Raw genomic sequence first — 21,915 nt, 5'->3', positions numbered from 1 at the left:
CCCAATCTCAAAATAATGAATCTTAACTAGTCATAAGTTGGCCTGTGATACTCCAATATTGAAACTATGTATAGTGCCAAAACAAAAGCATTCACATTGCTAAACTCACAAACTAGTATTTAGTCGCATAGCCATAATACCAACTTACCTCATAATTTTGTAATATTTTAAACTTAAGATTTAATCTAAGTCTGCCCGAAATGCCTAGCCATGCTAGGTGTTCTAGTGGTACACTCTGTAATTATTTTACTACATGTAAACCACACAATAACCAAATTCTGTAAACTCAGCATTGTAATCCTTATAGAGAATAAACTTTGAATTGAATTGAATTGAATTGAACTGGTGTAACGAAGCATGCCCGATGTTTCTACCCTCGCTGGGAATCGAACCCGGACGCTCGCCGTGTGAAGCAAGAGCTTTAGCCACGCTCGATACGGCAAGAGCTTTAGTTTACGCTCGATACGGCGTATGCCCGGAGAGGGTTTCGGGGGTCAACGCCCCCGCGGCCCGGTCTGTGACCAGGCCTCATGGGGGATCAGGGTCTGATCAACCAGGCTGTTACTGTTGGCCGCACGCAACCCGACATACGAACCACAGCCCGGCTGGTCAGGTACTGACTTTAGGTGCTGTCAGTGCCCCATAAAACCTCAAGAACAAAGACAATACTTCTACTAATAATATTAATATTATTACTACCACTATTACTATTGTAGTAGTGGAGTGTTAATGTTCCAGTTTTATAACTGTAGTGTAAAGCACCCCTTTGGCAAGACAGTGATGGAGTGAATGATGATGAAAGTTTTTCTTTTTTCGGGCCACCCTGTCTTGGTGGGAATCGGCCGATGTGTTAATAAATAAATACTACTATTGGTGTCCCGTAGCTGGATCGCTAGCCCACTCACACACTGTGCCGGGTCACCATCTGGAAAAGACCCGGGCTGGGACAAGACCGGCAAACCTATTACTTACAATGAGGTCCGGAGTTCGAATCCCCGGTACGACTGGAAAACTTTAGGACGTATTTCCACAAAATACCTGCTGCCCATGTTCACCCACCAGTATAAAATTGGTACCTGGGTGTTAGTTGACTGGTTTGGGTAGCATCCCGGGACAAAATTTACTTAATTTTCCCGAAATGCTCTGCAAAAGAAGGGGCTTTCTTACGTTCCCCGTGGCCTGGTGGCTAAAGCTCTCGCTTCACACGGCGATGGGCCGAGTTCGATTCCTAGGAAGTGGGCATGTTTCTTTTCACTCGTTGTCTATGTCCACCATCAGTAAAATGGGTACCTGGGTGTTAGTAGACTGGTGTGGGTCGCATCCTGGGCCAAAACTGACCTAATTTGCGGTAAATGCTCAGCATAACAAGCAGCTTTGTATATAGTAGTATGTCACTGATGTCAGCTATGGTCTGTATACCTTGTACATGTACTGGTAGAAATTACCTGGAGTTTACCTGGAGAGAGTGTTGGGGGTCAGCGCCCCCGCAGCTCGGTCTGAGATCAGGCCTCATGGTGGATCAGGGTCTGATCAACCAGGCTGTTACTATAAAATTATTCACAAATAGTGTCCAGAATATCTTGCTGCCAAATTGTCAAGGTTAGGAACCAAAACCAGTATGGTACTAGGGTAGGTGAACACTATGTAGTACCAATATGGCACTAGGGGAAGTGAACACTACTATGTAGTACCAGTATGGTACTAGGGGAAGTGAACACTACTATGTAGTACCAGTATGGTACTAGGGGAAGTGAACACTACTATGTAGTACCAGTATGGTACTAAGGGAAGTGAACACTACTATGTAGTACCAGTATGGTACTAGGGGAAGTGAACACTAGTATGTAGTACCAGTATGGTACTAGGGGAAGTGAACACTACTATGTAGTACCAGTAGGGTACTAGGGGAAGTGAACACTACTATGTAGTACTAGTATGGTACTAGGGGAAGTGAACACTACTATGTAGTACCAGTATGGTACTAAGGGAGGTGAACACTAGTATGTAGTACCATTATGGTACTGGGGGAAGTGAACACTACTGTGTAGTACCAGTATGGTATAGGGGAAGCGAACACTATTATGTAGTACCAGTATGGTACTAGGGGAAGTGAACACTACTATGTAGTACCAGTATGGTAAGGTAGTATTCTGGGTCCCTTATTATTCTTATGCTATGTCAATGACATGCCTATCAGTGTCAAGTGCAAACTCCTACTGTATGCAGATGACAGTGCTCTGTTAGTGTCAGGTAAAGACCCACAAGATATAGCTAATGTATTAACACTGGAACTGGAGTCCTGCAGCAAATGGTTAGTAGACAACAGACTATCATTACACCTCGGGAAACTGAAGTCATTCTCTTTGGCACGAAACATAAACTGAGAAGGGTAAAAAATTTTAATGTCCAGTGTAATGGGGAGCCCATCACTTTGGTTTCATCAGTAAAATATCTGGGAATCCCCTTTGACCCATGCATGTCAGGAGAATTGAGAGGGAACAGTGTAGTAAAGAAAGCGAATGCCACACTGAAGTTCCTCTATAGACAAGCACAGTGTCTATCTACTGAGGCTCGCAGGACCCTATGTCTAGCCCTTATGCAGTGTCATATGGATTACGCTTGCTCTTCATGGTACTCTGCCTTGACAAAAAAAAAAGAAAGACTGCAAATCACCCAGAACAAAATTGTAAGATTCATCCTGGGCCTGGGTCCAAGAGAGCATGTAGGCCAGAATGAATTACAGCAGTTGGATATGCTGAATGTTGAAGACAGAGTAAAACAACTGAAGCTAAATTATGTTTATAAAGTTGCTCACAAACAGTGTCCAGAATATCTTGCTGTCAATTTTGTCAAGGTTGGGAACCGCAGCAATCATAGTACTAGGGGGAGAGAGCACAACTTTGTAGTACCCACAGTCATTGGCCAGGCTTCAAACACCTTTTATTGTACAGCAATAAAGGAATGGAACAGACTGCCCGCACATGTCAAAGCCAGTCATAACATGAACCAGTTCAAGAAGAGTGCCAAAAGGTGTCTGATGAATGTAGCTACAGAAATGGAGGGGAATGATTTTTTATTTTTTAGCTAACACACGTATAATTTTACCTTATTCCTAGTAATGACCCTCGTATTGTAGATAGTCTTAATGACCCTCGTATAGTAGATAGTCTTTTTAGTATAATAATAAAATGTTATCTTCATTATAGAATAATATGAAAATATTATAACCTTTATATTAAAATAATAAGGTAAAAGGACCCAAATGGAAATAAGTCACTCTGGCTTTTTTGGGTTATCCCAGGTTCTCTACACATATGCTGCTATGTATGATAATCTATGTAACTGTATTTGTGTATACCTGAATAAACTTACTTACTTACCTACTTACTTAATAACACTACTATGTAGTACCAGTATGGTACTAGGGGAAGTGAACACTACTCTGTAGTTCCAGTATGGTACTAGGGAAAGTGAACACTACTCTGTAGTACCAGTGTGGAAAATTGCATTTATCTGTATGTATAATTATGTACATAACAATAAATGAGCATAGATAATTATTATTTATCAGTTAGACAAGTAGGAATTTGGGACACCTAGGTCGCAAAAATGTCCCCCTTCGATACCTACCACTGTCATATCCAGTGTGACTTTGTCAATGGTCCAAGTCGGACCGAAACGTCGTCGTAAGCTTCTGTCTTTTATGTGCGGGTTATTTGTGTATCGTTCCAGTCACGGTATTGTGCCTTTTTGTTATTTAACTGTCATATCCACAAGTTGCTCTGGACCTATTAATTAAATGAATTATACATCACCAGGAATTCTGGTAAATATATAAATTTGTGGACGGTATATTAAAAAATGATTATATATAAATTCATGGCCAAGCCCATGATGACACTCTTCAGGTCACTTGTTCTATCTAGGCTGGAATATTGCTGCACTCTAACAGCACCTTTCAAGGCAGGTGAAATTGCCGACCTAGAAAATGTACAGAGAACTTTCACGGCGCGCATAACGGAGATAAAACACCTCAATTACTGGGAGCGCTTGAGGTTTCTAAACCTGTATTCCCTGGAACGCAGGAGGGAGAGATACATGATTATATACACCTGGAAAATCCTAGAGGGACTAGTACCGAACTTGCACACGAAAATCACTCACTACGAAAGCAAAAGACTTGGCAGACGATGCACCATCCCCCCAATGAAAAGCAGGGGTGTCACTAGCACGTTAAGAGACCATACAATAAGTGTCAGGGGCCCGAGACTGTTCAACTGCCTCCCAGCACACATAAGGGGGATTACCAACAGACCCCTGGCAGTCTTCAAGCTGGCACTGGACAAGCACCTAAAGTCAGTTCCTGATCAGCCGGGCTGTGGCTCGTACGTTGGTTTGCGTGCAGCCAGCAGCAACAGCCTGGTTGATCAGGCGCTGATCCACCAGGAGGCCTGGTCACAGACCGGGCCGCGGGGGCGTTGACCCCCGAAACTCTCTCCAGGTAAACTCCAGGTCCAGGTAAACATATACATAACAGAAGGAAAATATATCTTAATATCACTCACCAATTTGACTGGATATTAAGTTGTATCATACTCAGAAAAACCTCACTAACTAAATTTATGAAAACACTGGTCAGAATTATACACAAATCTAGAGAGCTTATCTGAGGTTCCTGGAGCTGTCTTGTCCAGTCGTCTGATATCTCAAGTTATGCAGGAATGCATGTCCAACAATTTCGCCTCCTATTTGAGAGGTGTCAGCCCAATTTTAACCTCTAGAGCACGAAAATTCCTTCCCATTGAACTAACGTTGTATCCAATTCAAAACCAATATGGCGAGTGTCCTCTGCACAGACGCAGGCTTTCCGTTTTCTATGACATAAATATTATTAAATACAGTATGGCCATCTATTTACATATAAATACTGAATTTCTGGAAAATATATACAGTATTTTCCACAACCAGTATGGTACTAGGGGAAGTGAACACTACTCTGTAGTACCAGTATGGTACTAAGGGAAGTGAACACTACTCTGTAGTACCAGTATGGTACTAGGGGAAGTGAACACTACTTAGTACCAGTATGGTACTAGATGAAGTGAACACTATGTAGTACCAGTATGGTACTAGGGGAAGTGAACACTACTCTGTAGTACCAGTATGGTTTAAGAAATCGTAATGACACGATTGCAAATAAACCATACCCCCGGCCGGGATTGAACCCGCGGTCATAGAGTCTCAAAACTCCAGCCCGTCGCGTTAGCCACTAGACCAGCTAGCCACAATAAGATTCATCCAACTAGGTATATTTCTACACCATAGGAAAGTTAGCACAGGCACCTCTGTGACCACAAATGCAAGTTTTTACAGACGAATCTCCAGCTAGCGTGGCCGTGACGAACTCTAGCTCAAGTCCCTTCACTGCCGTCAACATGACTTAAGAAATCGTAATGACACGATTGCAAATAAACCATACCCCCGGCCGGGATGGTTTATTTGCAATCGTGTCATTACGATTTCTTAAGTCATGTTGACGGCAGTGAAGGGACTTGAGCTAGAGTTCGTCACGGCCACGCTAGCTGGAGATTCGTCTGTAAAAACTTGCATTTGTGGTCACAGAGGTGCCTGTGCTAACTTTCCTATGGTGTAGAAATATACCTAGTTGGATGAATCTTATTGTGGCTAGCTGGTCTAGTGGCTAACGCGACGGGCTGGAGTTTTGAGACTCTATGACCGCGGGTTCAATCCCGGCCGGGGGTATGGTTTATTTGCAATCGTGTCATTACGATTTCTTAAGTCATGTTGACGGCAGTGAAGGGACTTGAGCTAGAGTTCGTCACGGCCACGCTAGCTGGAGATTCGTCTGTAAAAACTTGCATTTGTGGTCACAGAGGTGCCTGTGCTAACTTTCCTATGGTGTAGAAATATACCTAGTTGGATGAATCTTATTGTGGCTAGCTGGTCTAGTGGCTAACGCGACGGGCTGGAGTTTTGAGACTATGACCGCGGGTTCAATCCCGGCCGGGGGTATGGTTTACCAGTATGGTACTAGGGGAAGTAAACACTACTATGTAGTACCTACAGTAGGTGGTCAGACCTCAAACGTTTTTATTATACAACAATATAAGAGTGGAAGGGATTGCTTGAACATGACAAAGGTTGTCCTAACATGAGCCAGTTCAGAGATATAAAAGGTACCTAATGAATGAAGCTACAGAAAGGGAGGAGAGTGATAATATGTATAGTTAACATTGGTGCGCCTGTTATTGTAAGTTGAGCCTCTTGTGGAAAATTTTGTACATTTTCCGAAAATTATAGTGTATAGTTTTTAATAATGCAAATTGTGTATTAAAATGATGCTGATTTGATTCTTGGAAAATCTGAGCCTTCGCCGGGGGGGGGGGGTAGACGCCGAGTTGAAATTTCTGAGGGACCTGGTGGGAAATTTGTACCAGGACCTAGGCGTTTCTAGAGGCCTAATGGGAAATACCGGCCTCACTTCATAATAGGAAGTATTGTAAATGTTCCCTGGGACAGGATATTAATAAAACCACCACAATAGGGTGGTGAGAATGGACAAATAGCGTTGAGTGGATAGAGACACCATAACGGAAGTTGAGAGAAGTCGGGTGATAGAAATCCGTCTAATTAAATCAAGCTTCATCGAGGATAAATTACAGTGAATCGACCTCCGATGAACAGAAAATAATGCGGCAATGTAATACACTGCGAACTGTGAAGAAAATAACACTAAACCAAAGTGATATTTGGTGAAATAAGGAGTTCACCATATTGAACTCCCAGTGTGCGACCGCTTGGTAAATGTGGTATTAATATGCTGATGGTTTAATATGCTGATGGGGCGCAATCTCCTAAATCGGAATAAAACAAATCGGAAATCATGTCCTGCTGGAAGTATCTACATTAACTTGGCAGGACTTCGAGATCGGATGGTGAAATGGGGAAGATAAAGAATGCTGTCTTCGCACCCACAGCAAAATAACCCTTGTTATTTAAAGCTATCTGGCCAGTTTAGTTTTGTTATAATGAAATAAGTGTAGTGAGTGTTTCAGCGACATCAGGTGACCACCACAGTTGTATCCTACCCAAATTACTTGTATGAACATATTAGTGCAGTTCATGCAGGTAATTTATCTAACACCTCTTTAATGTTCATGTAAATATCTCAGTTTATTTTATTCCTCTTGTATCTAGTACGTTCAGGTGCGAGTCCACAGTTCAGTTTAACATCTTTATTATGCACTCTATTCCCATCCCGTGGACTATAGTCAAAAGATTAGAGGTACATAATGGGTCTAGGGACTGTACCTTAACATTACAGAGGTACATAATGGGTCTAGAGACTGTACCTTAACATTACAGAGGCACATAATGGGTCTAGGGACTGTACCTTAACATTACAGAGGTACATAATGGGTCTAGAGACTGTACCTTAACATTACAGAGGCACATAATGGGTCTAGGGACTGTACCTTAACATTACAGAGGTACATAATGGGTCTAGAGACTGTACCTTAACATTACAGAGGCACATAATGGGTCTAGGGACTGTACCTTAACATTACAGAGGTACATATTGGGTCTAGAGACTGTACCTTAACATTACAGAGGCACATAATGGGTCTAGGGACTGTACCTTAACATTACAGAGGTACATAATGGGTCTAGGGACTATACCTTAACATTACAGAGGTACATAATGGGTCTAGGGACTGTACCTTAACATTACAGAGGTACATAATGGGTCTAGGGACTATACCTTAACATTACAGAGGTACATAATGGGTCTAGGGACTGTACCTTAACATTACAGAGGTACATAATGGGTCTTGGGACTGTACCTTAATATTACAGAGGTACATAATGGGTCTAGGGACTGTACCTTAACATTGCAGAGGTACATAATGGGTCTAGGGACTGTACCTTTACATTACAGAGGTACATAATGGGTCTAGGGACTGTACCTTAAAATTACAGAAGTACATAATGGGTCTAGGGACTGTACCTTAAAATTACAGAGGTACATAATGGGTCTAGGGACTGTACCTTAAAATTACAGAGGTACATAATGGGTCTAGGGATTGTACCTTAAAATTACAGAGGTACATAATAGGTCTAGGGACTGTACCTTAAAATTACAGAGGTACATAATGGGTCTAGGGACTACCTTAAAATTACAGAGGTACATAATAGGTCTAGGGACTGTACCTTAAAATTACAGAGGTACATAATGGGTCTAGGGACTGTACCTTAAAATTACAGAGGTACATAATGGGTCTAGGGACTGTACCTTAAAATTACAGAGGTACATAATGGGTCTAGGGACTGTATCTTAAATTTACAGAGGTACATAATGGGTCTAGGGATTGTACCTTAAAATTATAGAGGTACATAATAGGTCTAGGGACTGTACCTTAAAATTACAGAGGTACATAATGGGTCTAGGGATTACCTTAAAATTACAGAGGTACATAATAGGTCTAGGGACTGTACCTTAAAATTACAGAGGTACATAATGGGTCTAGGGACTGTACCTTAAAATTACAGAGGTACATAATGGGTCTAGGGACTGTACCTTAAAATTACAGAGGTACATAATGGGTCTAGGGACTGTACCTTAAAATTACAGAGGTACATAATGGGTCTAGGGACTGTACCTTAAAATTACAGAGGTACATAATGGGTCTAGGGACTGTACCTTAAAATTACAGAGGTACATAATGGGTCTAGGGACTGTACCTTAAAATTACAGAGGTACATAATGGGTCTAGGGACTGTACCCTAAAATTACAGAGGTACATAATGGGTCTAGGGACTGGAGTTTACCTGGAGTTTACCTGGAGAGAGTTCCGGGGGTCAACGCCCCCGCGGCCCGGTCTGAGACCAGGCCTCCTGGTGGATCAGAGCCTGATCAACCAGGCTGTTGCTGCTGGCTGCACGCAAACCAACATACGAGCCACAGCCCGGCTGATCCGGAACTGACTTTAGGTGCTTGTCCAGTGCCAGCTTGAAGACTGCCAGGGGTCTGTTGGTAATCCCCCTTATGTGTGCTGGGAGGCAGTTGAACAGTCTCGGGCCCCTGACACTTATTGTATGGTCTCTTAACGTGCTAGTGACACCCCTGCTTTTCATTGGGGGGATGGTGCATCGTCTGCCAAGTCTTTTGCTTTCGTAATGAGTGATTTTCGTGTGCAAGTTCGGTACTAGTCCCTCTAGGATTTTCCAGGTGTATATAATCATGTATCTCTCCCTCCTGCGTTCCAGGGAATACAGGTTTAGGAACCTCAAGCGCTCCCAATAATTGAGGTGTTTTATCTCCGTTATGCGCGCCGTGAAAGTTCTCTGTACATTTTCTAGGTCGGCAATTTCACCTGCCTTGAAAGGTGCTGTTAGTGTGCAGCAATATTCCAGCCTAGATAGAACAAGTGACCTGAAGAGTGTCATCATGGGCTTGGCCTCCCTAGTTTTGAAGGTTCTCATTATCCATCCTGTCATTTTTCTAGCAGATGCGATTGATACAATGTTATGGTCCTTGAAGGTGAGATCCTCCGACATGATCACTCCCAGGTCTTTGACGTTGGTGTTTCGCTCTATTTTGTGGCCAGAATTTGTTTTGTACTCTGATGAAGATTTAATTTCCTCATGTTTACCATATCTGAGTAATTGAAATTTCTCATCGTTGAACTTCATATTGTTTTCTGCAGCCCACTGAAAGATTTGGTTGATGTCTGCCTGGAGCTTTGCAGTGTCTGCAATGGAAGACACTGTCATGCAGATTCGGGTGTCATCTGCAAAGGAAGACACGGTGCTGTGGCTGACATCCTTGTCTATGTCGGATATAAGGATGAGGAACAAGATGGGAGCGAGTACTGTGCCTTGTGGAACAGAGCTTTTCACCGTAGCTGCCTCGGACTTTACTCTGTTGACGACTACTCTCTGTGTTCTGTTAGTGAGGAAATTATAGATCCAACGACCGACTTTTCCTGTTATTCCTTTAGCACGCATTTTGTGCGCTATTACGCCATGGTCACACTTGTCGAAGGCTTTTGCAAAGTCTGTATATATTACATCTGCATTCTTTTTGTCTTCTAGTGCATTTAGGACCTTGTCGTAGTGGTCCAATAGTTGAGACAGACAGGAGCGACCTGTTCTAAACCCATGTTGCCCTGGGTTGTGTAACTGATGGGTTTCTAGATGCGTGGTGATCTTGCTTCTTAGGACCCTTTCAAAGATTTTTATGATATGGGATGTTAGTGCTATTGGTCTGTAGTTCTTTGCTGTTGCTTTACTGCCCCCTTTGTGGAGTGGGGCTATGTCTGTTGTTTTTAGTAACTGTGGGACGACCCCCGTGTCCATGCTCCCTCTCCATAGGATGGAAAAGGCTCGTGATAGGGGCTTCTTGCAGTTCTTGATGAACACAGAGTTCCATGAGTCTGGCCCTGGGGCAGAGTGCATGGGCATGTCATTTATCGCCTGTTCGAAGTCATTTGGCATCAGGATAACATCGGATAGGCTTTGACAGTTGGACACATTATAGTGGTAATGAGCTATTTACATGTTTATATCCGGTCACAATCGTAATGAGGTAGTTATATAAACATTAATAGGACACACACACAAAGTGGTAATGTTTTATTTACAGTGAGCAAAGTCAGGGTATTTTTCCACTGGATAAAATAGTTTGATATTTCTTGACCATTTCTGAGTGAGTTTTCTCCAAATTCATTAATTTTATCGCTCTCCAGCACGTACTGACGCAAGTTGTGACAATTATCTTCCAAGCAAAGTTGACATTTCGTTAGGTTGTGATTTAACCTCACAAAGATAATAATAATATCTTTATTTCAACAAGTACATGCATAAGGTGTACAGACCATAGCTGACATCAATGACATACTAATATATAGAAAGCCCCTTGTTATGCAGAGCATTTCCCGCAGATTAGGCTAGTTTTATCCCAGGATGCGACCCACACCAGTCAACTAACATACAGGCATAGACAACCAGTGTAAGGAAACACGCCCAATGTTTCTACCCTCTCTGGGAATCGAACGGAGACCTCACCGTGTGAAGGTTTAGCCTCCTGGCCACAGGGCACCGTAACCCTCTGGAGCCGGGCAGTAGTGACATCCAAGAGTCTGCTTATATAATTGCTGGATGCACCATAGACATTAGGCTCCTCCGGCATAATAGAATGATGTGTCTTCCTCAGTCTTAAGTCAATAAAGTTCAGTTGAATTTCTTTTCATAGTATTATTCTCAAACTGCTGGGAGCCCAAGATTATAATCTACTCCCTCTTGGCAGCAGTTAACCTAGCTAATTCATCAGTTCTGTTGCATCTGAAGACCAATGTGAGATGGAATCCACTGAGGTGGATTAAAGTGACTTATTTCCACTTGGGTCTTCTTATTGTAACTGATCTTCACAGTTGACTTACTTAGCTGTTTTAATATTTAAAGTTATAATCATAACTTACTGTTATCTTACAGGCAGGCTGTAAATATTAAGCTATTGCAAGGCCCATAATAGAAATAAGGCACTTGCTCTGACTATTTTGAGCTGTCCAGGGGGGTAAGTAAGTCAGCTTATTTAGGTATAGGTACATATAAGTACAATTACTATACACAGTTAAATATATATGCAAAATATCTTCTAGGATAACCCAAAAAAGTGAACTTATTTCCGTTGTGGTAATTTACACATATATTTCTATGTATGATAATTGTACTTTTGTATACCTGTACCTAAATAAACTTACTCACTGACTTACGCATTTTTCCCGAGATGAAAGAAAATTATAGCAAATTTTTGACTAAAAAAATTAAAATATTATTGGAACAGCGAGAGAGAGAGAGAGAGAGAGAGAGAGAACAGTGGAGTCCAGCCTTGATCAACTTCACTCACTTTACTTCTCTCTTCCTTATTTACTGCATTTTTGAGCCCTAAACTGTATTGGAAATTGTTAATGGTGGTTTATAAGTTGTTGAAGAAGTGGAATATGAGAGAGAGGTGGTGAAACAAGGAGATATAAGCTGCTTGGTGTGGTGATTGTTGATGGTCAAACTATTGAACCATTTGACCTGTTTAATTTGAGGAAATGTTGGACCTGTGACCTGGAGTACACACCTTCTGGGATATATACCCTCTGGAGTACTTGTCTGCTGGAGTACATGCCTGCTGGAGTACAACTGCAGAAGTACACACCTGCTGGAGTATTTGCCTGCTAGAGTATATAACTGCTGGAGTACTTGCCTGCTGGAATATTCACTTGCTGGAGTACTTGCTTGCTGGGGTATTCACTTGCTGGAATATTCACTTGCTAGAGTACTTGCTTGCTGGGGTATTCACTTGCTGGAATATTCACTTGCTAGAGTACTTGCTTGCTGGAGTACTTGCTTGCTGGAGTACTTGCTTGCTGGAGTACTTGCTTGCTGGAGTACTTGCTTGCTGGAGTACTTGCTTGCTGGAGTACTTGCTTGCTGGAGTACTTGCTTGCTGGAGTATTTGCTTGCTGGAGTATATAACTGCTGGAGTACTTGCTTGCTGGGGTATTCACTTGCTAGAGTACTTGCTTGCTGGAGTATTTGCCTGCTAGAGTATATAACTGCTGGAGTACTTGCCTGCTGGAATATTCACTTGCTAGAGTACTTGCTTGCTGGGGTATTCACTTGCTAGAGTACTTGCTTGCTGGAGTATTTGCCTGCTAGAGTATATAACTGCTGGAGTACTTGCCTGCTGGAATATTCACTTGCTAGAGTACTTGCTTGCTGGGGTATTCACTTGCTGGAGTATTCACTTGCTAGAGTACTTGCTTGCTGGAGTACTTGCTTGCTGGAGAATTTGCTTGCTGGAGTACTTGCTTGCTGGAGTATTTGCTTGCTGGAGTATTTGCTTGCTAGAGTATATAACTGCTGGAGTACTTGCTTGCTGGGGTATTCACTTGCTAGAGTACTTGCTTGCTGGGGTATTCACTTGCTGGAGTATTCACTTGCTAGAGTACTTGCTTGCTGGAGTATTTGCTTGCTGGAGAATTTGCTTGCTGGAGAATTTGCTTGCTGGAGAATTTGCTTGCTGGAGTACTTGCTTGCTGGAGTACTTGCTTGCTGGAGAATTTGCATGCTGGAGTACTTGCTTGTTGGAGTATTTGCTTGCTGGAGTATTTGCTTGCTGGAGTATTTGCTTGCTGGAGTATTTGCTTGCTGGAGTATTTGCTTGCTGGAGTATTTGCTTGCTGGAGTATTTGCTTGCTAGAGTATTTGCTTGCTAGAGTATTTGCTTGCTAGAGTATTTGCTTGCTAGAGTATTTGCTTGCTAGAGTATTTGCTTGCTAGAGTATTTGCTTGCTAGAGTATTTGCTTGCTAGAGTATTTGCTTGCTAGAGTATTTGCTTGCTAGAGTACTTGCTGGAGTGTTCGCTCCCCTCAAGGAAGGTTCCTTGATGTTGGTGAGGGGCTCTTGATTTAGGGAATTGGATCTGTGCTCCAGTTCCCCGAATTAAGCCTGAATGCTTTCCACATCGCCCCCCCCCCAGGCGCTGTATAATCCTCCGGGTTTAGCGATTCCCCCTTGATTATAATAATAATAATAATAATAATAATGGAGTGTTCGCTTGCTAGAGTACTTGCTGGAGTGTTCGCTTGCTAGAGTACTTGCTGGAATATTCGCCTGCTGGAGTATTCGCCTGCTGGAGCATTTGCTTGCTGGAGTATTCGCCAGCTGGAGTATTCGCCTGCTGTAGCATTTGCTTGCTGGAGTATTCACCTGCTGGAGCATTTGCTTGCTGGAGTATTCACCTGCTGGAGCATTTGCTTGCTGGAGCATTTGCTTGCTGGAGCATTTGCCTGCTGGAGCATTTGCTTGCTGGAGTATTTGCCTGCTGGAGCATTTGCTTGCTGGAGCATTTGCTTGCTGGAGTATTTGCCTGCTGGAGCATTTGCTTGCTGGAGTACTCACTGGCTGGAGTATACTCGCTGGCTGGAGTATACTCGCTGGCTGGAGTATATTCGCTGGCTGGAGTACTCGCCTGCTGGAATACATGTGTAGCGGATAGTGGAGAGGCGGGGCCAGGAGCTGGAACTCGGTCCCTGCAAAAAAAAAAAAAACAATTGGGTAACTGCCAAAGAACAGTTTGCACTTTCCCGAGCTCACATAATATGAATTTTTCTTTCACATTTTATTTAAAACTTTATATACATAAAACCTGCGGAGATTAAACATGCCTAAACTTGATAATATTATTAATAACCAATACTAATACTCTTCAACCCCTCCAAAAATTAAACTATAAGCCCTTTATGTACCTGTGCCTAAAAAAAAAAAAAATTTTTAGTAATTAAGTTATTTAGGTACAGGTACACACAAGTACAATTATCATACATATTGTAAATTACTCAACAGCATAACCCCAAAAAACGTTAGTGACATATATATCCATTGGGGGTCCTTGATTATTTCCATTGCCAGTAACTATACTATGCAGGCAGGCCCTGCTTTACAGCACTTAGCTGTACATCGGTTTTCAGTTGTACCCATTCTTCGTTTATTCGGACTTTCCTACAATAAACATATTCACCACTCACTATAAGCTAAGGACAAAAATATTTTAAGGGAAGTAATGTGTGTAATGTATATGCATTTTTTAAATCTAGCTCTATTGCCCACTTAATATGTGATAGTGTAAACATATTATAAGGCTTTTGTATGCATTTGAAAGTGAAAAAGAGGCTATATTTCACTTTACGGCAATTTTCGGTTTACAGCAGTAGCCTGGAACCTAACCTGCTGTCCAAGTGGCGGCCTCGTATATACAGTGGAACCTCTACTTGCGAGTTTGATCCATTCCATAACCTTGCTCGCAACTGGATTTGCTCGTTTGCAGTCAGTTTTCCTCATTTAAATTAATTGAAATGCAGTTAATCCATTCCAGTGGAATTCTGTACTCGCCTAATTGTGGTTGCAAGGGTCGAGACTCAGCTCCTGGCCCCGCCTCTTCACCAACCGCTACTAGGTCCTCTCTTCCCCTGCTCCATGAGCTTTATCATACCTCATCTTAAAACTATGTATAGTTCCTGCCTCCACTACATCGCTTGCCAGACTATTCCACTTCCTAACTACTCTATGACTGAAGAAATACTTCCTAACATCCCTTTGACTCATCTGAGTCTTCAGCTTCCAATTGTGACCCCTTGTTTCTGTGTCCCATCTCTGGAACATCCTGTCTCTGTCCACCTTGTCTATTCCACGCAGTATTTATGTCGTTATCATGTCTCCCCTGACCCTCCTGTCCTCCAGTGTTGTCAGACCGATTTCCCTTAACCTTTCTTCATAGGACATTCCCCTTAGCTCTGGAACTAGCCTTGTTGCAAACCTTTGCACTTTCTCTAATTTCTTGACGTGTTTGACCAGGTGTGGGTTCCAAACTGGTGCTGCATACTCCAGTATGGGCCTGACGTACAGTGTATAAAGTCTTGAACGATTCCTTACTGAGGTACCGGAATGCTATTCTCAGGTTTGCCAAGCACCCATATGCCGCAGCAGTTATCTGGTTAATCTGTGCTTCAATAATTTCGCTAATATCAACTCTGCGGCTTATTTATCTATCTCACTTCATTTAATATGACAAACAATATAAATAACATAGAAACCTGATATACTCTAAAATGAATAAATATGTAATTCATATAGTGGTATGGGCGGTGTCAGCGGTGGATGAGAGTTTGTCTGGAGACAGGACAAAATACTTTTTGAATAATTTCACTAATATCATCTATATGGCTTATTTATCTATCACAGTTCATCTAATATGAAACCTGATATATACTCTAGAATGAATAAAATACAGTGGACCCCGGTTAACGATATTTTTTCACTCCAGAAGTATGTTCAGGTGCCAGTACTGACCGAATTTGTTCCCATAAGGAATATTGTGAAGTAGATTAGTCCATTTCAGACCCCCAAACATACACGTACAAAAGCACTTACATAAATACACTTACATAATTGGTCGCATTCGGAGGTGATCGTTATGCGGGGGTCTACTGTAGTCATCATATATGTGGCGGTGGCGACGGCCGACGCGAGTTTGTCTGGAGACAGGACAAAATACTTACTCCTTGAATATTTCGCTATCATCAGCTCTATGGCTTATTTATCTGTCACTGTTCATCTAATATGAAATAAACAATATAAATAACATAGAAACCTGATATATACTCTAGAATGAATATGTCATTATGTAACAGGTGGAGGCGACCACAACCGCTTCCTCTGTTGTGGTAAATACTGCCATCTAGTGACAGCCTTTTGAAGCCATCTATTATTATAATTATTATTATGTAGTACATTATTATTATTATATATGTATTATTTTTTATTATTAACACATCAGCCGATTCCCACCAAGGCAGGGTGGCCCGAAAAAGAAAAACTTTCACCATCATTCACTCCATCACTGTCTTGCCAGAGGGGTGCTTTACACTACAGTAATAAAACTGCAACATTAACACCCCTCCTTCAGAGTGTAGACACTGTACTTCCCATCTCCAGGACTCTGAGTCCAGCTTGCTGGTTTCCCTGAATCCCTTCATAAATGTTACTTTGCTCACACTCCAACAGCACGTCCAGTATTAAAAACCATTTGTCTCCATTCACTCCTATCAAATGTGCTCATGCACGCTTGCTTGAAGTCCAAGCCCCTTGCACACAAAACCACCTTTACCCCCTCCCTCCAACCCTTCCTAGGGTGACCCCTACCCTGCCTTCCCTCCACTACAGATTTATACACTCTTGAAGTCATTCTGTTTTGTTCCATTCTCTCAACATGTCCAAACCACCTCAACAAACCCTCCTCGGCTCTCTGGATAATAGTTTTGGTAATCCCACACCTTCTCCTAATTTCCGAACTACGAATTCTCTGCATTATATTCACACCACACATATTGCCCTCAGACATGACATCTCCACTGCCTCCAGCCTTCTCCTCGTTGCAACATTCATCACCCATGCTTCACACCCATACAAGAGTGTTGGTACAACTATACTCTCATACATTCCCCTTTTTGCTTCCACGGACAAAGTTCTTTGTCTCCACAGACTCCTAAGTGCACCACTCACCCTTTTCTCCTCATCAGTTCTGTGATTCACCTCATCCTTCATAGACCCATCTGCTAACACGTCCACTCCTAAATATCTGAATACATTCACCTCCTCCATACTCTCTCCCTCCAATCTGATATCCAGTCTTTCGTCACCTAATGTTTTTGTTATCCTCATAACCTTACTCTTTCTTATATTCACTGTTAATTTTCTTCCTTTACATACCCTACCAAATTTATCCACCAACCTCTGCAACTTCTCTTCAGAATCTCCCAAAAGCACCGTGTCATCAGCAAAGAGCAACTGTGACAACTCCCACTTTGCATTTGATTCTCTTGCCAAGACCCTAGCATTCACTTCTCTTACAACCCCATCTTAAATACTGTATATTGAACAATCACGGTGACATCACACATCCTTGTCTAAGGCCTACTTTTACTGGGAAATAATCTCCCTCTCTCCTACATACTCTAACCTGAGCCTTGCTATCCTTGTAAAAACTCTTCACTGCTTTCAGTAACCTACCTCCTATACCATACACCTGCAACATCTGCCACATTGCCCCCCTATCCACCCTGTCATATGCCTTTTCTAAATCCACAAATGCCACAAAAACCTCTTTACCCTTATCTAAATACTGTTCACCTATATGTGTCACTGTAAACACCTGGTCTACACACCCCCTACCTTTCCTGAAGCCTCCTTGTTCATCTGCTATCCTACTCTCTGTCTTACTCTTAATTCTTTCAATAATAACTCTACCATACACTTTACCAGGTATACTCAACAGACTTATTTCCCTATGATTTTTGCACTCTCTTTTATCCCCTTTGCCTTTATACAAAGGAACTATGCATGATCTCTGCCAATCCCTTGGTACCTTACCCTCTTATTATACATATTATTATTATACATGTTATTATTATACATATTATTATTATTATTATTATTATTATTACAATACAGTGGACCCCCGCATAACGATCACCTCTGAATGCGACCAATTATGTAAGTGTATTTATGTAAGTGCGTTTGCACGTGTATGTTTGGGGGTCTGAAATGGACTAATCTACTTCACAATATTCCTTATGGGAACAAATTCGGTCAGTACTGGCACGTGAACATACTTCTGGAGTGAAAAAATATCGTTAACCGGGGGTCCACTGTATAAATAATTTGTAATTTTTATTCACACAGAAAATATAAAATTTACTGTTATGCCTTATTGCAATAATTGTATAAATGTCAACTCATTCACGACTGCATATTGGGATTGACATTTGTTTACTCTTGAACATAGCCAAAACAATCGAACATTTCTCCTACATTGAGCTCAATTTCAAGGTACTTTGCATCGTGAAACAATCAAAATCATATCTATATCTGTAATGTATCTTCCATTCTGTCAAATGAGACTAAAAAAACGAGAATACAACCATAAAAACCATACGAAAATACCGCTCAGGGGTGGTTAATTGCTGAGAAGTGAACTCCATTATTTATGCTTAGATTTCTTTCATTTTTGGTGTACATTAAGAAGCATCTTTCCATCATACATTGCCCAAGTTTCAGTAAGATAGTCCAACAAACAAATGAGATACAATTCCCTAGATCAAGAGCAAGTGCCCCTCACCAGCGTCAAGGAACCTGCCTTGAGGTCTGTTCGCTTATGGAAATTTTGCTCGCATATTTAAAGCAAAAAAATCAACCTGTCATCTGCTTGTATTTGGAAAAACTCGCACGTGGATGCGCTCACAAGTAGAGGTTCCACTGTATAAGTATAGTTTCGTAAAAGAAAAGTAGCTTGCTTTCGTGTGACTGACTGCATTTGCCAAAACCTAGTTTTTTTTTTTTTTATTTTTGCTACAAATACATATACACATTTGACTAGTATACACCAGTATATACGTATACACATTTGACTAGTTTTATTTATATTTCTGTCTTAGCTTAAATCTTGCCTGAAATTTTGAGCTTAATATTGACTGTTAAAAATATTACTTTTATTATCTCTACATTTTACCACACCTATGACTAATTATATTATAAATTAAATTTTTAATGTTGATTTTGAAGACCTTGATATATCCACTTGATATATCCACAAAAGGCCGAGGCATTTTGTTTTTAAGATTGTAAAATTGAAGTTAAAAAATTATGGAAATTAAGGTTTTCTACAAAAAATAGTGCAAAATTCTGGCAACATGTTGATGCAATCAGCTTGTTTCTATCATATTTCTAAGTATCTTTTTCAAAAATATAATTTTTGTTTTTGCTGTCATCAAGAGGACATGTTGGCAATTAGTGTTTTTATTGGTTTTTTTTTATCCAAAAATTACTATTGTTATGATTGTTTCATTCTAAATACTCAACATGGCAAGTTCTGTGAGGACTAAAGTGAAGAGCACGGAGTCGTTGCTGCTTAGTTGCCTCTGGGTTGTCAGCAATGATAGGGGTATGCAACATGCTCATATTTGGCATGCTATGTTCATAGTTTTATAGAAAAAAATTTGAATAACTCAGGAATAAGTTATTGACATTTGTTTTATTTTTTTTCAAAGAGTAATAATAGGAGTGTCATGATTTTTTCCACACAATATTGATAAATGATGGTTCTATTAATCTTCAGATGTGCTTTGCAATATGTTTTACCATTTCATTTTTATTGACTCTTATTCTCCCAAAAAACTCCTAAAAAAATTTTCAAAATTTTTTATAATGCAATCTATTGACATTTCTCGCAAAAAACTTTGAAATTTAGATAATCTAACTCTTTATCTTTCATCTGATGTTGACTAGAACATTGTACATCTTACCAATTTTGTGGGCCATGGAAGGTTTTATGATAAATACAATTTTGCAATATCTTGTAACTTTGCAACAAGAAGTCAATACAAAGAAGTGTGTAGGATGCAAACTGCTTTTTAAATCACAGGATAAAGTTATATTTGAAATTGGACCAACAACAAAAACAAACAAAAAAAAAATGTCCCTCCACCCCTTAACACTTCAGTTGTTGGACAAGGACATGTATACAGGTGTGTGACATGTAATGATAGCTTCTTACAGATGTGGCACATGTGATGATGAGGGCAAGGCTTGGCGGATGTAAGCCTCCATCCTCATTGTTGTCATTGGGAATAACATCAGTTGAGGTCACCAGCAGGAGGGAAGGGTCTTCTTGTCTGGACGGGGTGTGGGCTGGGTGGTGGTGGTGGCTGGTGTCTGGACTTACCTCGTGTTCCCTCCCACACCAGCTTGTACGGTACGTCGTGTCTTGGGTGAGTGCATGACCACCTTGTTGCATTTTTTAAAGGAACAGAATTATAAAATTCACAGTTTTATTGTGGTGGTAATCTTCTGAAGATCATGAGCAAATGTTCTTGCCTTCATAGTTAACTTCAAATTCAAATTCAATTCAAAGTTTATTCTCTATAAAGATTACAATGTTGAATTTACAGAATTTGGTTGTTGTGTGGTTTACATGTAGTTAAATAATGATTACAGAGTGTACCACTAGAACGCCTAGCATGGCTAGGCATTTCGGGCAGACTTAGTTTAATTCTTTATTTTAAAATATTACAGATTATGAGGTAAGTTGGTATTATGGCTAAGTGACTAAATACTAGTTTGTGAGTTTAGCAATGTGAATGCTTTTGTTTTGGCACAGTACATAGTTTCAGTATTGGAGTATCATAGGATTCATTATTTTAAGATTGAGATTAATATTTCTGTTTATGGTCAAATGGGTGAGTGAGTGTAAGTGTGAACCACCAGGTGGTATTCGTGTAGTTAGTTGATGGGGTTTATCAGGGAGATAAGATGTTTTCTAATGGTAGTTTTGAAGGTGATGAATGTGTCTGCAGTTCTAGAGTTCTCAGGTAGGGTGTTCCAGATTTTAGGGCCTTTGACATATACATTGAATTTTTGTAAAGGTTTAGTCGGACATGGGGAATGTCGTAGAGATGTTTGTGTCTGGTGTTATGCCTGTGGGTTCTGTCACAACTATCAAGAAAGCGTTTTAGGTCAAGGTTGATATTGGAGTTTAAGATCCTGTAGATGTAGATTGCACAGTAGTAAGTGTGGATGTACTGAACAGGGAGTAAGTTTAGATCTATGAAGAGTGGGGGGGGTGTGTTGCCAGGGATGGGATTTAGTGATTATTCTTACTGCAGCTTTTTGTTGGGTTATTATTGGCTTTAGGTGTGTTGCTGCAGTTGATCCCCAAGCACAAATAGCATAGGTGAGGTATGGATAAATAAGTAAGTGGTATAGTGTGAGAGGGCATTTTGCGGCACGTAGTATCGTATCTTGGAGAGGATCCCAACTGTTTTGAATACTTTTTTGGTTATGTGTTGGATATGGGTGCTGAAATTCAGGTTGTTGTCAAGGTATAGGCCTAGGAATTTGACCTCATTATGTCTGGTAATTAGAGTGTTGTCGATCTTAATGTTAATTTGTGCATCTCCTGCTCTGCTACCAAACATAATATAGTAGGTTTTGTCAGTGTTAAGCGTAAGTTTATTGGCTGTCATCCAAGTCGATATTTTGATCAGCTCCTCGTTAACAATGGTGTTGAGGGTGGCAAGATTAGGGTGAGAGATGACATAAGTCGTGTCGTCAGCAAAGAGAATGGGTTTCAGGTGTTGGGATACGTTTGGAAGATCATTGATGTATATGAAGAAGAGCAGGGGACCAAGAACACTTCCCTGCGGAACTCCAGTATCAAGTGGCCAAGTTGTTGATGCTGTGTCTTTAATGGTAACATACTGATATCTATTAGTAAGGTAAGATTT

At 41.0% G+C, this 21,915-nt stretch overlaps 1 protein-coding gene across 5 annotated transcripts in view; it reads left to right on the top strand.

Moving 5' to 3' along the window:
- Positions 1-11,872: 11,872 nt before the first annotated feature.
- Positions 11,873-21,915, top strand: part of LOC128699841 (protein-tyrosine sulfotransferase) — a 51,422-nt gene continuing 41,379 nt past the window's right edge. The window contains exons 1-3 of one of the 5 annotated variants that reach the window (XM_053792620.2): positions 11,873-12,221; positions 19,501-19,574; positions 20,189-20,400. In XM_053792620.2, coding sequence (XP_053648595.1) covers positions 12,196-12,221; positions 19,501-19,574; positions 20,189-20,400 — 312 coding nt within the window. In that variant the 5' untranslated portion in view covers positions 11,873-12,195. Of the gene's footprint in view, positions 12,222-12,298; positions 12,318-19,500; positions 19,575-20,178; positions 20,401-21,915 lie in introns of those variants that run through there. The other 4 variants (XM_053792623.2, XM_053792624.2, XM_053792625.2 and 1 more) reach the window with 4 other exon arrangements.

Source organism: Cherax quadricarinatus, chromosome 81, assembly GCF_038502225.1.
Source record: "Cherax quadricarinatus isolate ZL_2023a chromosome 81, ASM3850222v1, whole genome shotgun sequence".
Classification (NCBI taxonomy): domain Eukaryota; kingdom Metazoa; phylum Arthropoda; class Malacostraca; order Decapoda; family Parastacidae; genus Cherax; species Cherax quadricarinatus.
This window is presented reverse-complemented; position numbering and strand designations above follow the sequence as displayed.